Here is a 16,923-nt window from a genome sequence, read left to right on the forward strand (position 1 = left end):
ACAGATTTCACGTATTTGTGCCCACACACCTTCAGAAGCAGCTTCCAGTCTTTTCCCACCTCTGCAGTGTCATTAATAGCAGAAGTTTAACACTTCTCCTTGACGCCTGAGTGCAGTTATATAACGTCTGCGGTCATGCAGGTGATTGATACCTTGCCTAATTTTGGTGCCCTGACTGAGTGATTAGTGTTGACAAGTGGCTTTTAGAGTCCTGCTTTGCTGCAGCCTCAGCTTGTAATTGTGGGTCTTGAACTGCAAAAAGGAGTTTGGAGGAAGTTTAGACGCTACAGTAGAGGGCATGTATTTTATATAACATGCTATTAATGTCTGAGCAGATTCTCAGTCAGCCAGGTCGTACAATCGTAGGTGTTTCAGTAGAAGTCAAGTCAATGTTGAGCGACGGATGTTGAGCTAAAGTGCTTTTCAAGAAACAGGATTAAAGTTGTGAATTAACCGAACAACTTTAAGACCTACAGTATTATTTATTACCTGTCTGTATTTTTGACGTACACCTTGCAGTTACAGCAAAGTTGATTTTCTTGAGTAAATTCTAAAGCATCAGAAGTTTATCCTCAAACCAGTGGAATGAAGGAGCCATCTTTTCTTTTATCATCATGAGAAGATTGTGTATTTTTGATCCTTGAATGGCTGATATGACCTGTACAACGTAGGGTGAAAAAAGAAGAATTTCTGTAATGATATAAATGAAAAGTGCATGACTTCAGATATAAACAGGAATGAAACAAACTTTTTAATGTGCCGTACAAAAGAACAAGTCAGCAGTCCTTCATCTAGAACAGAAAATGATTAACTAAGTATGCACAAGTTCTTTAAAGTTGTGCTGAAGATAAAACCTTTAACCTTTTGATGCACAGCATGGGTCAAGAGATTCCCATTTTGCATTGAATATGGGTCACTTTTGACCCATGTCGTGCATCAAAGGGTTAACTAGAACCAGCAGACTGTGAAGCAGTTTCAGTAACACAGTAGAACCAGAGATTTTCTTTTAGCCTGCAGTCACATTTTTGTTCCTCAACTTAAATTTAAAGTGCAGTTTATCGAACGTGTAGTGGATCTCTGAAAACTGTGCATTTTGACATCTGGAAACAGTTACTTAGAGTGATGTGAGACACATTCAACCATCCATTAGCAGCTCTTTCAGAACATAAACCACCAAATTTTCAACAGTTATCGATATTCAAATCAACTCCAGCACAACATATGAACTTGGAATCAGAAATTGCACATAGAAGTAGAAAAAAATCTGCATCATGTCAGGTATAGTGTTTAGAAAATATATACAAATGTAGAGTGCTTCCTATTTAAGAGTTAATGCAGGAACTTTGGAGTCATTTGACAGTAAATGTGAACATAATGGCATTTTAGGAAAAGTAAAAGCCGAGGAATAGAGCTGATTAAATGATAACAGTATTTAAGTTTGGAAAAAATGCTTATTTGTTCAAAGTTAAATGAAAAATCGACACCTCTGTCAGTGAGGTGTGAAGATGGAGGCTATTTGATTAGCTTGGCATGAAAAGTGGAAGCAGTTTGATCCAGTTTTCAGTCTTAAAGGCTCTGCTTCACTCTGATCTCTCATTTAACTCTCAGCAGAACATCAGAATACAAAATGATGAACTATTCCTTTAAATGCCACTTAACTAGCAGAAAATTTGTGCCTGTGCTCTACTCTAAAACTCTGTAAATAGTTAAATACTGAGAACTGCAGATTAAATAAGATTACTTAAATTGGTTTCTATGTTTTTGGACATAGAAGAATATTCTCCTCATTTCTTAAGGCAAAAAAAAGGTGTACAGTTTTGTGGAGGTGAATTATTTAGCCATCCTGGAGCGAAGACGCCTCTTAATAACCTGGTGGTCGCTCTCCTCCTCCTCCGGCTCTCTGCTGATGATCTGAAGCAGGGGAAAAAAGTGAAGCAGATATTAAAAATGGGGGTATTGGTGCGTTACAGCAGGGTTGTAATTAAAGGGCACAGGCGCCTTCTTTAACAACCAATCAGATGATCGGGAACCTAATTTAGTGGATCGGCAAAAACAAACTGATCCAAGTGCTTATTAAGTAACTCATTCATGCTAATAACACGGAATAATTACATGTGCAAGAGCATCAACTTTGACAAAACTATGAAGGGTCAGTTCTTGATGGTATCTACATAAACAATGCTGAGAGCAACTTGTTTTTTTAAAGATGTTGACCGTTTTAAGAGTAAGACTTACTCAGTAGGGATTGTTCTGGGTGTTTGTTTTCAATACAAACTTGATGAACTTGAGTTGGTAGTGGAACCTGAACAGTGGGTCTGTTTGTCCAGGTTTCAGGTGAACTTCAATATTGAGGCTTCAATCATCAAGAATCCAAAAATGGCAAATTGTTTTCCCCGATTTTCTCTCTCGTGAACTTGTGGTCCACTGAGTTCTGTGAAGGTTTCTACTTCTTGGGTATTCTCTGATCCAACTGTCATCCACATATCTGAACCAGTATCTGGGTGTTGTTGCCTTGACATACCTCAGGACTCTTCTTTCCACCTCCTTCATGTAGAGGTTTGACCACAAAGGGTGACACTAGAGAACTCTTAGCACAGCCATGCTTTTGTCTTTACTCATTGTAATGGAAAGTATGTCTGGAAAAAGGAACAAATCCCAGGTACTGGTTGAGATACGTGAATGACACCAGGGTCAAACTCAAAGTCCAAGAAGTAGAAGCCTTTTTCTGTGAACATTAAAGATGTAAACTTCAACACTGAAGTTTACCTGAAATCTGCACCCAAAGACCAATACTTACAGTTGGACTCCCACCACTGACTTGAATATAAGTTACCAGAACCCTATAGCACCGGGTTTTGAATGTACCTAGTAATACAAGCAAAAAGTAAGTAAGTAAGAAAGCACCAAAAACCTATAGGTACCACAAATGGGCCTTCATGAAGTCAGCACAAAGATCCATAACAAACTGAACAATATCAAAGAAAAGAAGAAAGGTAGAACAACAATGTGTCTAGCTGGAGAGTCTCAGAAACTTAGAGGGATTTTCTCCGAATACAACATCCCAGCAGCACTTTGAGACAAAAACTGGCTCACCATGAGGATAAAACAGCCAAACACAAGCTGAGCAGTGTTTTTATAAGCAGTCCAATGGAGCAAGGAGTGTACAGACCTATATAGAGGCAAGACTAAACAACAGATCCACAAGCTGAGTCTACAGCATCACTTACTGGCAACATACAATGCAGTCAGTCTATGTAGATCCTCAGTCATCCAGTTCAATAAAAAGCAACTGGAGTGTTCTTTTTTGATGCTTCACCTTCATTCAAGGGTTTTTTTTTTCAGTTATTAACTGATGGGAGTCTCAGATATACGAGTATACTGTCACCTCTAACTCACATGGCTAATGGCCCATTAACAACCCAGGACTCGCATGTCTTGAGGTGTGAATGGTTTTGAAGCTGCCAGGTCAAGGATGACTGAAGGCGTTAATGGAGGTGAATCTTTCTGGGGAGAGATCTCAACACTGCGTTACAAGAACTTGATTAATAGTCTGTTTAGAGATGGGATCCTTCATTCCTGGCCTAAACCATCGGCCTTCTTTGTGCAGAATGTCTAAAAAAAGACACCAAAACCAGAAATCCAGTTGCTGTTTACTGGAGCTGACATCCAGCCCCAGGAAGTTTCACCACCGTTTAAGTCTTGAGACATAAATACCTGGGTCCAGTACAGAGTCTCCTGGATGGGAGGTGGAATCTTCAAAAATCAAGAAGCTGCCTCCAACTAAAGGACCTACGATTACACTGACCTGGATGATTGAGAATCTAGAAAACGTTGCATACAATTGCGAACTGATTATGACCTATTGATACATTATGAAGTTCCTCCGAGTTGGGTTTCTAGTAACTAAGAATCTGATGAGTTCCAGATGAGTACTTTAAATTCCAAACCACCCTGACATCAGATTTAACCGACACCAAGCTGTCATTACAAAGTGCTATCAATTGAAACTATTCAAAGTGAGGAACTATTAGTGCTAAAAAGTGAAAGGCTGTGATGGTTCTGCTCTTTCTAGGGCTGCTGCTGTTCTGTCAGTTGTTTTACTGCTCACTAATGTCTCGTCTCTCGTTGAAAAAATGAAAAATGAATCATGACAGCCTCGGGACGTTAAAGTCAGGTTTGAAATGTCACATTTTTACTACGACTTCAGTCAAGCAGCTGAATTTGGCCAAGGTCACTAAGTGTTATCATATCAGAAACAAGTCTGTTTTTAACACCATATTTGAGCAATCATGAGTTAAGGAGATGGGTGTATGAAGAGTATTTCTTATTAATCGTTTACTAAACCTGTACACGTGATTTTTAATTGGTAGATGCAAATACAATTCTGAACATATATATATATATATATATATATATATATATATATATATATATATATATATATATATATATATATATATATATATATATATATATATATATATATATATATATATATATATCAACAGTCTAAGCTCAAGCTAAGATACAATCTAAAAATGAATGCGGAGAGCCTTGTATCTCTAGATGTAACTCATATATCATCATTTGGACGTGACTTGTGTCTAAATGATGAGTAATTTATATCTCTTACATCAGAATTTGAACATCAACTTAGCATTTCTCAATGGCAACAGATATCTGAACCTCCACTGATGTTTGTGGATTGTTTTCAGATTGTTCTAGTACTCGGTTTGTGTCACAAACGCAGGGAAGACGGTGTGTTTGCAGTAGGTGGTGGTTATGCAACATTTATGGATGCCAGCCACCGTTAAACTAAACAGAATAAGAAGAAGCCCAAACAAGAGGCATAACTAACTAGCTGCTTCCATGGAACAATATGTCCTCTCATTCCTTTTTTTGGTAGTTAACTTTTTATCATGGAGATCTATTTTTATTCACACTTATTTGTTCAAAGAGGCTACTCAGAGCCAGACTTTATGAGCACACTTCAGAACATGCTGTGTTGCCTTCTTTCTGCCCAGTTAGTGCCAGGGAAGTCAAACTAACCTCCTCCTTACTTAGGATTAATCCACACCAACACAGGTATTTCTTGAAACACTAAAGAAGGAACTGAAGTGCAGTTAAGAGCCAAACCAACAGGTGATGATGCAACCTTAACCGTAAGCAATATCTGCCAATTAGATTTAGGGTAGTTGTACCTAACATGTACGTGATCACTTGAAATTTGGAGTGAAAACGTTATGTCTATTTCTTTGGAGGTCTTTGTTGTGTCACGTGATATATCTGGCAAACTACAACTACCCTGTAGCTTCTATTCTATATTATTGACAGAATCATTAATGAAAACGAAGCTAAGCACTTGTTAACATTTAGGATTATGTCCTATTGCATGAAAGAGTTTGTTCAGCTACTGTGTAATATTCCTACTGATTACAGTGTAGGAATGAGTGTTATGAAGTCTGTTACAGCAGAAAACTTACAAACGATGGCTAACTTTTACAGAAAGACATTTTTAGGTTAACCAGTCATGCTAAGGATTAGGGTGCTAGCTATGCTTTGTGGCAGGTCAGCTTGCAGACTGACACCACTAATTGCCACCACAACTGCTTTTCCATTTGAACGAAGTTTTCTGACACTGATGTGACTAAATAAGGAGGAGGTTAGCTTGACGTTTACTCGCATGTTGAGCTGTGTGTCATCTCTGATCACAGCAGGAAAGAAGCAAACACACACAGCAGCTTTTTCTAAAGGCGGAGTTCAGATGGTGTTTTCTCGTTAAGTTATAGCTCCCAGTGACTTTTAATAATACATCTGCATTGGCGGCTTTTGGGTGACAAACAGAGCGCTAGATTTGTCCCAAATCAAGCCGCAAACATCAGTGGAGCTTCCCAAACAAACGTTTAGTGAGTTATTAATTTACAAATGCCCTCATCATTCAGACAAAAACCGTGACATTTTACAAGTCATGTGCTCCCTGCATTTGTGGATTTTGCATGAAACTACAAGGTAGAAAAGTTTTAAAAGAATGCACACAAATATGTGGAGATTAACAAACATATCTTCCTTGAAAAATGTGAAGTTCATGTACAAATGATGAGATATGAGTTACAAATTAGACCCAAGTTCCAAATGCTTTGAGTCCAACACAAGCAGCCACTTTATAACAGATAAAAAGAGCCGAAAACTAGCAAAAATTGGACTTAAATCAGCAACTATGATCAAAAAATGAGACCAAAGTTTTTTTGTTTTTTTTTTAATAGTTTGTGCTACAGATATTTTTGTGCCAAAGAAGTACTGAGTTTGTTATCCAGCTCTGGAGATACAGTGTGAGAGACACTTACTGGGTGGGAGGGCATATCCATGGGCGAGGAGATTTCAGGCCTGTACAGTTTTCTTTTGTTCTTTTTGGCTCTCAGGCCGAGGGAGGAAGTGGAGGCTGCTGAATCTGCATCGACCCGACCGCTCACCAGACTCATCATCTTCTTGGCTGCAGAGTTGGAGACAGTTTCAGAGGGAAAGATGCTGAATGGAGAGCCGAGATAAATTTATAGCGCTTTTAATTGTTAAACTGCTCTGTTGTTAGAAGAGCTCAGGGTGGCCGGTTCCCTCTGAATAAATCATTTTAACTGTAGATTTAAGGCATTAGTGTAATTACTATAAACAAGGAGGAGAGACTGATAATCAGTTCCCGTTAAAACAAAGAAAAAGCAATAAATGTGTCCTTACGATACTAAAAATGTAAAACTTTTATCCTCTCACTAACATATTTACCAGCAGTGCTGCACACATTTGAGACTGCCAGGGAGGGAATTAAAAGACTGACAGGAAGAGCGAAGTGTTGGCGGTAAAATAACAGAGACAATGGAACAGCGAAGGTGAGAGATGAAAGATGGAGGGACGGGAGGAAGGGAATGGTGAACAGCGGGAAGAGGAGGCGAGATGGAGGGAAGATCAGATGGCGGCAGACGACGGCACCCTTGCTTTGGGAACCCCGGGGCGACAATTAATTGGCCGAGCGAAACTGCCGGTCCCCGAGGATAAAAACACAGAGACGAATCCGGTTGATTCCAATATGTTCGTTGTCTTAACTTTCCCCTCTAAGCCATCATTAGTGTCCCAAACTCGCCGCCCTTGCCCGGGTGCTTTGTCAAACCTGCGTTATCCTTCACCAAATGACTCCAGCAGGGGTGTCCTTGCGTGTCCTATGCTGTGCAAGTTCCCAGCTGTAAATTTTTTAAATTCTGAAAACCAATCTGAGCAGTAATACTGCCTCCCGGATCAGTAAACAACTGGATGGGGATGAATATAATGTACACTATATTCATGAACAAAGCTTTGGTGTTTATGCATGTGAGTGTCTGTGTGTGTGTGTGTGTGTGTGTGTGTGTGTGTGTGTGTGTGTGTGTGTGTGTGTGTGTGTGTGTGTGTGTGTGTGTGTGAGAGGAGAGAACGGTTATGAAAAGCCTCTGATTTAATAACGCCGGTGTTCTTTTTGATCACAGTTTGAATGCTGATGCTCGTTTTAAATACTACCCAAACTAAATTTTATCCTCTCTGAAATATTGCATCAGTCGTGAAGGGCAGCTACTGATGGAATGATGCACACTTTTCATCATTAACAGCCTTCATTGCTGCAGTTTGCCTCTAGATTAACTGCAAATTGCCTAAAATAGAGACCCTCGCCTGTAGAAGGGCAGCAGGCATCATTCTTTCATCACATTTTCTCAATTATTGGTTTTTAAATGGACTTTGGGTCTTTTTATTGGTTCATAAAAAGAGTACATAAAATATCCTTTAAAGGTTATGTTCTATTGTAAATAAATCTTTCTAAACACCAAAATGAACAGTGTTTCTCAACACTTTCATGAAATAACTCCTTACACGTGTACATATGGTGTTTTTGTTGGACTGTTAGTGGATAATTATACACAGCCTGTCCAAAAAAAAAAAAAGTCGCCACTTAGATTTAACTGAGCAAATAGGTAAGAGCCTTCCATTGGATAATTCCTGCAGTGATGAATATGTTTCAGCTGCAACAACTTATTTAACCCTAGCTGATGCAGTGAGGAGCTTCTCATTTCTGAAACAACCGTGTTGGAAGACATATCCTGTGGTCATGGAAAGGATGTTAATCTGTTTCAAAAGGGTCAAATTATTGGCCTGCATCAAGAAAAGAAAACAAGTAAGGAGATTTCTGAAACTATTTATATCAGGTTAAGAAAGTAAGAGCATTTCCACATGCACAATATGAAGAGACTGGGACTAATCAGCTGGAGCTCTAAGAAAATCCCTGATCAGTGAGGATAATCAGAAAAAAAGGCTTCAATTTGCTAGGTAGCATAAAGATTGGACTCTGAATCAATGGAAGAAGGTCATGTGGTCTGATGAGTCCAGATTTACCCTGTTCCAGAGTGATGGGGGCATCAGGGTAAGAAGAGAGGCAGATGAAGTGATGAACTCATCATGGCTAGTGTCTACCAGCCTGTGGGGGTTAGGGTTATGATCTGGGGTTGGTCAGGTTCAACGTTATGTTTCCAAAGAATGAGGTCAGCTGATTACCTGAATATACTGAATGACCAGGTCTTTACATCAATGGAGTTTATCTTGTTCTAAGATGACAATGCCAGGATTCATGGGGTTCACATTGTGAATGAGTGGATCAGGGAGCATGAGACGTCATTTTCACACATGGATTGACCTCCACAGAGTCCAGACCTCAGCCCCACTGAGAATCTTTGGGATGTGCTGAAGTAGACTTTGCACAGCAGTCCGACTCTCCCATCATCAATATAAGATATTGGTAGACAATTAATGCAACTCTGGACAGAAATAAATGCTGTGACGTTGTAGAAGTTTATTGACACAATGCCACGGCTAATGTGTGTTGTTCTCAAAGCTGAAGGCGGTCCAATGAAATATTAGAGTGTGTGACTTTTTTTCGGATGGGCAGTGTATTTGAGACTGCAGGAAGGTGTGTCCAAATAAACTACAGTGTATGTTTGTGGTGATGCAGAGGCAGGTTGTCCTTCAGAATACATCAATCATGTGGTTCAGCAGTTTTTGGACAGTGGTGGAGCTCTACAGCAGAGAGGAATGTGATATATCAGCCTTTAATCCACACACACACACAACCTGTCAGTAGATGCGTTCATTTTTGGTCTTTTCTGTGGGATTTGTTGTCATTGCCACCACTGTTTTCTTTCCCCCTTTTCATTTTACGAAAATCTCCTAAAAGTCCTCACGCTGACCTTTCAGTCGTTCCACAGACAACAGCTGCCACCACCGGGTTCCCAAACCCCGATGCACTAATAACACCTTGGAGGCTACGTCAGGCAAAACAACTCCGAGCACCTGGGGCTGTTTGACCTGAGGGTGACTTTGGCAAAGCACCTCAGAGTTGAAGATACACATTCAAGCCCAAAATTATTCATACAAGTGTCAAATTTTGATATATAGTGAATTTTTATTTGACTAGTGGGGTGGTTCTGCTTGAAAGCAACAAACATGCAACATTGTGTTAGAGATAGTAATGACAAATTTGAACTATATGTATTTTTTGGAACCACTACAATGAAATGGTTCTTATTTTTGCTTGTGTCCAGTTGGATTTAAGGCTGAAGGCTTCCTTTTTGTCACTCTAGTCTTCAGTTCCCTATTTAGATTCTTGATGGGATTCAGGTCTAGACTCAACATCTTGGTATTGTTTTCTATTAACCAGTTCTTCAACACTGTATATTTCACACATTTGTCTTGTTTGAAGGTCCAGTGCTGCCCAAGGACAAGTTTTTTTCCTGCGGTTTTCCTTTAGAATCTTAATGCAGTCCTGGTTTCTCATGACGTCATTTACTCTGACAAGGCTGTCTGGTCCATCGGCTGTAAAACACCCCGAAAGCATCACAATCCCACCATGTTTGACCGTGGAGATGGTGTTCTTGGAGATTTAATGCCTCTCTGTTCTTTTCATGTCATCTGATACAGAAATGTTCTTTGTCCAGGTGAGCTTTTGGTTTGCATCCATGGAAACCAGCCTTGGATACCAGAACTGCTTAGATTCATCAGGATGCTTTTGGTGGTTTTTTTTTTTTTTGTTTGTTTTTTTGGCAAGGTGGAACTTGTTCTTCTTGATAATGCTCTGCGCTATGGCCTTTGGCACTTGAAAACACTTTGGCTTTATGGCCTTTCCTTTGAGCAGAAACTCTCCCTCTCAGTGATGGACCCTAACAGCAAGCACACTAATCTTTTCGGTTTCAGCAATTTACTTAATTAACGAGAAACTGACAAGTGAACCACTGCATCAGCGACATTTATAGTATATTAAAGTGTTGTAGAACTTGGATCATCATTTAGAAGTGTAGAAGCTGCATTTTCTTGACAACAAAGCATTAGAGGAGCACTTTAGAGGTATAAATAATTTTAAAGATGTCATTTTTAGTAAATGTGTAAAAAATTCATCTTTGACACCTGAAACACAAAGTATTCCTGCCATTTGTTATTTGTTAATATCATTTCTAGCCTGTTGGTCCAATAAAAATTCAGTATAAATCAAAATTTGGCAGGGTTATGAGTAATTTTGGGCTTAACTGTCAGATCAAATATTGCTAACAGAGAGGATAACAGGAGAAAACTAGAAGAAGTTGGAACCTTTACAAACTGAGTCTTAAATTAGTATTTTAAACATCATTTTAGTGAAGAAGACTCGTGGGTGAAGTGTAATGTCTTAATAAGCTACAGGTTTTTGATGTGTTATGTGTACGTTGCTCTACAAATAAAGATTCTGTTGTTTTCTGTCTTTGTTGGATTTGTTTTTCTTTTCTTGCCATTATCCTATTTTGCACAACATTTTGAATAGCACAAAGGAATTGGACAGGTACGTGCACTTACTGTAAAAACTAGTTTTGTGCATCTCAGGAAACAAATCTGCTGTAGTTATATTGACATCATCGTATCAGCATTCTGTTGCTGTATCTTATTAGAACTGTTCATATTTGAAATAAAGATCATCTGCAACCTCTGGTCTTCACCGCTCTTTGCTCCCAATAATTCTTTTCAACAAAGAACTACAAGTTGAGTATCTGCCACAGTTGACAGTCACACACTGACCTTTAGAGCCGAGCAGCGTGGGGGAGCTCTGCAGGAAGTCTCCGATTTTCTGCAGCGTTCCTTCCTTTCTGCTGCGGATGCTGCTCTGGGAGTCGTGACGAGCCGCTGGAGCAGAACTCTAATCACAGAACAGAGAACCACAGTCAGTCTGACACCATTTACAGTGTGGAGTAAGCTGGAAAAAAGCTTGTGGTTTATAGAAAAACATATTGAAGACAAGTTGGGTAAGATCGTCCAGTTTCAGGTGTTTCAAGAATTCTGTTTCTGGAAAGCTTCTGCATAGCTGAGCTATAAGAGGAAATACTACAGGTAACCAATCATGCAATCATGTTCTCACCATGAACCTTCCTCGGTCTTTTACTCACAATTAGACAATGAAGTTTTGTTTTCATACATTATATGTTAAAAAACCCAAATTGGCATAAATGTCCAGAATAGAAATCTGAACACTGGATAAAACCAGGCTCAATGTTTTGTTTTATTTTGTTGACATATTAGAGCCAAGAGTTTTTAAAGACGAGCTTTTAGATGTTGTTCGATAAATCATACAATATAGTTAGCAAGAAAAAGAATCAAGTTTTAGCATGTTTTTAGAAATAAAGTGTTCTATCAAGCAGGCAGTGACTGATATATGAACAAAGCCCTCAGTTTGGTATATGTAAGTGTAGTAGAAGGACTAGGAGAACCAAAAAATCATTTTGAGATAACAGGCTTGTAAAATATCCACACTTTTTTTTTTGGAAACCACTATTTATACCAACAAAATTCAACATGAAACTTCCCCAGTTGAGGACGCTTATCGTTTGTATTGCAAGTTTGATTAAATGTTGTATCAGAATATGTGAAGGTGATAATGTCTCATTAAATATGTGATTTGCATAAATGTCCAAAAGACACAGTGTAATAAAACTAACTAAATGTGCATTTTTGGATGCTTTATTTCTACTAGCCTGAACAAAGACGTGGTAGGAAACCTCAAAATTGACCAGAGCATAAAAACATGATCCTTTCGCCTGTAGTGTCTCATCTTCAGCTGCTACCCTTAGTGTAGCTCTGCCATCTTACAAAGCTGGGAGCATTTTTTGTGGGTTTCCAAAGTCATAAGTTAAACTCCATATTTCAGCTGCTAATTTTGCAAATGAAATCCAGCAGCAAAACTGAAGACGTCATAAACAAATGTGACTACTGCATGACAGACCCTTGCTCTCCAAAAGCAGATTGTGTTACGTTGATGTGGTAACTGTCAGAGAACATATTCATGCATGTTGTGTACACATCTGTGTGTTGTGTATGTGTGTGTCTGTGGTTGTCACCTCCTCCTTGTGTGGGGTCAGCTTTGGCGTCAGCTTGGTTCTCGTGTTCCTTCTGTTCTCTGCCTCCACTTCTTCCTATCGACACACACACAGGTGGAAAAAAAACACACGCAACATGAAGGCAACACACAAACCAAGTGTTAAAACACTGAATGTGCACTGAGTCATGTACACCAGGAGGATTAGTAAGAGGCCAGCGGCAGGTCAGATGGAGACGAGCAGCTAAAAACAACCACAAAATGCTTCATAATGACTGGATGGGTTGGACATTAACGTGTGCAGACGTCGGGAGAAAAAACATTCACACACTTTGTGGGGTGGCCTCAGTGGGCTGTCAACTCCACTTTTACCAGCCTCAGTAATTCCCAAGCGGAGAAAACAAGCTCCAATTTAGGGTTATTTACCTGCAGAGGGGCTTGAAGGCTTGACGAGCTCAACTGCTACCAGTCAAAATATATTGTCTGGGTGTCTCCAAAACACCCAATTAAATGCTCAGTGTTCGCTTTTGGAACCAGATTCTGATGTCAGTGATGAGCTGTATTGTCAGCCATGTGTGAGAAAACCTTTCATTAAGGCAAACAAAGAAAACAAACGAGTGTCTGTGATGTGCAATTCAGCTCTGGATCTGTGCGGTTTTGGAGGGAAAGCGACTGTTAACGGTAGAATATTTTTATTATTTTGCTTCTTCGTATGTAGCCCAGATATTTTTACATTAAGTGAAGCTTCTGACATTTTTCTCCCTGGTCCGCTGAGCTGATGAGTTAAATGACATGATGGCGATGGGGTGTGAGGAAATGGGAGAATGAGCGCATACAAATCAGGATTTTAGACTTCAGAGAAGCGTGTAGTGCATCCTAAAATGTGACAAAACATTGACGCAATAACTGAATAAAATAGCAATAAAACCACCAGACTTAGATACGAGTGCATCAGTTTCAGTCCAACAAATCCCTGGATGTTTTTTCGGCACAAATGAATTGATTTTGATTCACACAGAGCCTCGGGGACGGAGCTGACCTGAGTGGGCGTGGTGGCAAGAGATAATCATGCTCCACTTTGAAAACCAGGAAAAAGGTCACAACATGTGGAATCGTCAGTGACTCAGTTTTTAAAAATAACCGTGAGGACGGAAGGAAGACGGGAATGAAGAGGGGAAAGCAGAGATTTAAAAAAAAAAAAAAAAAAAAAAAGGTTTAAAAAAAAAAAAGTGCATGGCAGAGCTGAAGAGAGTGTGAGGAAGAAAGCATGAAAGCAGTGCAGAGACACAGATGAGTAGTGATAAGTGATAGCGATAAAGCGTAATTGGAGTGTGTGGAGAAAGTAAACAAGATGAAAAGTGCGTGTGTGTGGTTAGAGATGAGACGATAGAGGGAACGTGTGCAGAAAGTAAACGAGACGTGAGATAATGTGACTTCAGAGTGGGGACAAAGACAGATGCAGAGATAGCGAGAGACTGAGATGTGCTGCGGCGCCTTTATAATTTCTTGACGCAAATTTTTAAGAACAGATTCCAGTTGTTTACTACAGTCTATCCAAAAAAAAAGTTGCACTCTAATATTTCGTTGGACCGCCTTTAGCTCTGAGAATGACGTATTTGCCATGGCATTCTTTTGATGAGCTTCTGCAATGTCACAGCATTTATTTCTGTCCACAGTTGCATTAGTTTTCCACCAAGATCTTATGTTGATGATGGGAGAGTTGGACCGCTGCCGAAAGTCTTCTCCAGAACATCCCAAAGATTCTCAGTGGGGCTGAGCCTGGACTCTGTGGAGGTCAATCCATCTCATGCTCCCTGATCCACTCATTCTCAATGTGAACCCCATGAATCCTGGCATCATCATCTTGGAACATGTCCATGTCATCAGGGAAGATAAACTATTGATGGAAAGACCTGATCATTCAGTATCTTCAGGTAGTCAGCTGACCTCATTCTTTGGGAACATAACGTTGCTGAACCTGACCAACCCCAGATCATAACCCTAAACCCCACAGGCTGGTAGGAACTAGCCATGATGAGGGCATCACTTCATCTGCCTCTCTTCTTACCCTGATGCCCCCATCACTCTGGAACAGGGTAAATCTGGACTCATCAGACCACATGACCTTCTTCCATTACTCCAGAGTCCAATCTTTATGCTACTTAGCAAACTACAGGCTTTTTCTTCTGATTAGCCTCACTGATCAGTGGTTTTCTTAGAGCTACAGCTGTTTAGTCCCATTCCATTGAGTTCTCTTCACATTGTGTGTGGAAATGCTCTTACTTTCACTATTAAACATAGCCATGAGTTCTACTGTTGATTTCCAACAGAGTTTGTTCAAACCACATTTGTTCCTATTGGATGATAGTTCTCCACTATCCTTCAGGTTTTAATAATGCGTTGGATGGTTCTTAACCTGATTTTAGTAGTTTCAGAAATCTCCTGAGTTGTTTTCTTTGATTGATGCAGGTCAATAATTTGACCCTTCTGAAACAGATTGACATGTTTTCCATGACTACAGGATATCTTGCAAAGTATCTGAAAGATGAAGCTAAAACTGTACAAACATTATAATAATAAATATTTTATGCTATAAAATTCAGGAAAATCAGAGCAGAAAATGTTCTAAAAAGCTGATCATTTGAGACAGAATGACCCTGTTGTTTTACCGTCCACGGCTAATTTTTTTCAGTAAATGCAAACATATACACATTAATTATGTACAGTCAGTGAATAAATAACATTTTTCAGACATGTTTCGTCTCCTTAAATCTTAGCAGTCAAAAAAGTCGTATGAAACTTTAAAACATGTTATTAAATGCCTGGCTTTTATCAAAAAATTTACTGTTTTGTACAGCCAAAATGACACAGGAGTTTTAAAATGAACTTTATATATGCAAAGTAAATTTGGCATATAGGTAAGATGATGAATCTGTGTTGATAGAAATCCATGCATTTCACTGTTATTTATGACAATTTGATAAACAAAAATGTGTATTTTGCTTGAGTAAATAAAACTTGAATTAACAAAACACCAAAACGTTATTTTTATTCTCTGTTCTTGGCACCGGTGTGAACTAAAACCCAAGAGGTTGCCAAAAAATTTGGGGGTAAATATGCAACAAACACATCCCTACACACCTGTGGCTAAATCCACATCGCTGCAATGCTGAGGTTACATTCATGCAGCCAAAAACTATTTATGGAGAAGAAATTGACCTGATTAACAGACAGTTATGTTTTATTTTTCTTTGTGACAGCTGCAATCATTGTCTCGGAACAACTCTGATGATTGATTCATAAATGCACACCCTGCAAAGAAAAAAGAGGAGGGGAGACAACATATGTATAACAAGAAAAGCAGTCAGAGAGCGCAGTACTCCACCAAGGCTGCACAGTCGTATCATTTCCATCGGATGAAATCTTTAATAAAAAAATTACCAAATCGCATGACCTAAATATGCAGCGGGCATGTATCATTTCTAACAGATAAGTCCCGATAAGTCAGCAGCGGTGGATTTGTAGTAGGATCGCAATAATGTGATCGTCAGCAGGCTGTGTTCACTTGTCATAGTGACGCCGTGCTGCTATCTCGCAATGATACAGAAATCTTGAACAAATCTGTGGATCCAGACTATAAGCTGCATCACTGCCAAAATCTAATCACTTGGTTCTTGTGTCATTTCTGACCTTCCCTGAAAATTTCATCCAAATCCACTAGTCCATTTTTGAGTAACATTGCTAACAGACGAACAAATGATGATGATGACAATGATCATCATAACTCCACACATAACTCCACCACATTCCTTGGAGGAGTAAAAATAACAGAGTTATATAGAACAGTGTACGACAGATTGAATGCACGGTGCTTCTGTTGACAGGGCCGCAAAGCTCTCAACACCAACATCAAAAAATCTAAAAACTCACATTAAGATTTTTCTGGGACAGCTGTGATGTCTCGTCTCAAGAAAAGCCACACCGGCATCAATAAATCATTAGGAACTCTTCTGCTGAACAGACGTTTGGAAAGACAAAGCATCGAGGAGAGGAGAGCGGAGAGACTGAGGAATGAATGAAAGCAGTGAAAGGACGGTGAGACAAAAAAAAGAGAAAGAGAGTGGAAAATGACAGAGATAAATGGGAGGAGAACCAGTTTATTTGCTCGTGTGTGTTCATGTCGTGCCAGTTTACGTGTTCCAGTCTGCCAACGCTCCATTATCTCAGAGAAAAATTGAATGGAACAACGAGTCTGGACGGCTGATGAAATCGGCCGGCGCATCGCTGCTGGGTCACTGCCTACAGATGTCAAACCCATCAGATAAGAACCCTACTTTGCCATGCAGCTCCCCGCCTGGGTGTCACACGGATGAAATACGAGCACTCCATTTAAGAGGCGGCAATTAAATGTAAATTATTCCACTGATTCTGACGATATAATTACTTTGAAAAACCAAGATGCATGAGGAGAGCTGTGGAACCGTCCACTTTGCATTTAACATTGTTTTGGTGTCAGGTCTCAGGAGGAC

At 39.6% G+C, this 16,923-nt stretch overlaps 1 protein-coding gene across 3 annotated transcripts in view; it reads right to left on the reverse strand.

Annotated features, from left to right (window-relative positions):
- Positions 1 to 728: 728 nt before the first annotated feature.
- kif20ba (kinesin family member 20Ba) overlaps positions 729 to 16,923 on the reverse strand; it is a 72,397-nt gene continuing 56,202 nt past the window's right edge. For all 3 annotated transcript variants that reach the window (XM_035946615.2, XM_023266756.3, XM_035946614.2), the window contains 4 exons: positions 12,417 to 12,491; positions 11,104 to 11,221; positions 6,345 to 6,490; positions 729 to 1,911 (listed from right to left, as the gene is read on the reverse strand). In XM_035946615.2, the coding sequence (XP_035802508.2) occupies positions 1,831 to 1,911; positions 6,345 to 6,490; positions 11,104 to 11,221; positions 12,417 to 12,491 (420 nt within the window). In that variant the 3' untranslated portion in view covers positions 729 to 1,830. The remainder of the gene's footprint in view (positions 1,912 to 6,344; positions 6,491 to 11,103; positions 11,222 to 12,416; positions 12,492 to 16,923) is intronic.

This window comes from Amphiprion ocellaris, chromosome 16 (genome assembly GCF_022539595.1).
Source record: "Amphiprion ocellaris isolate individual 3 ecotype Okinawa chromosome 16, ASM2253959v1, whole genome shotgun sequence".
NCBI classification, from domain to species: Eukaryota; Metazoa; Chordata; class Actinopteri; family Pomacentridae; genus Amphiprion; species Amphiprion ocellaris.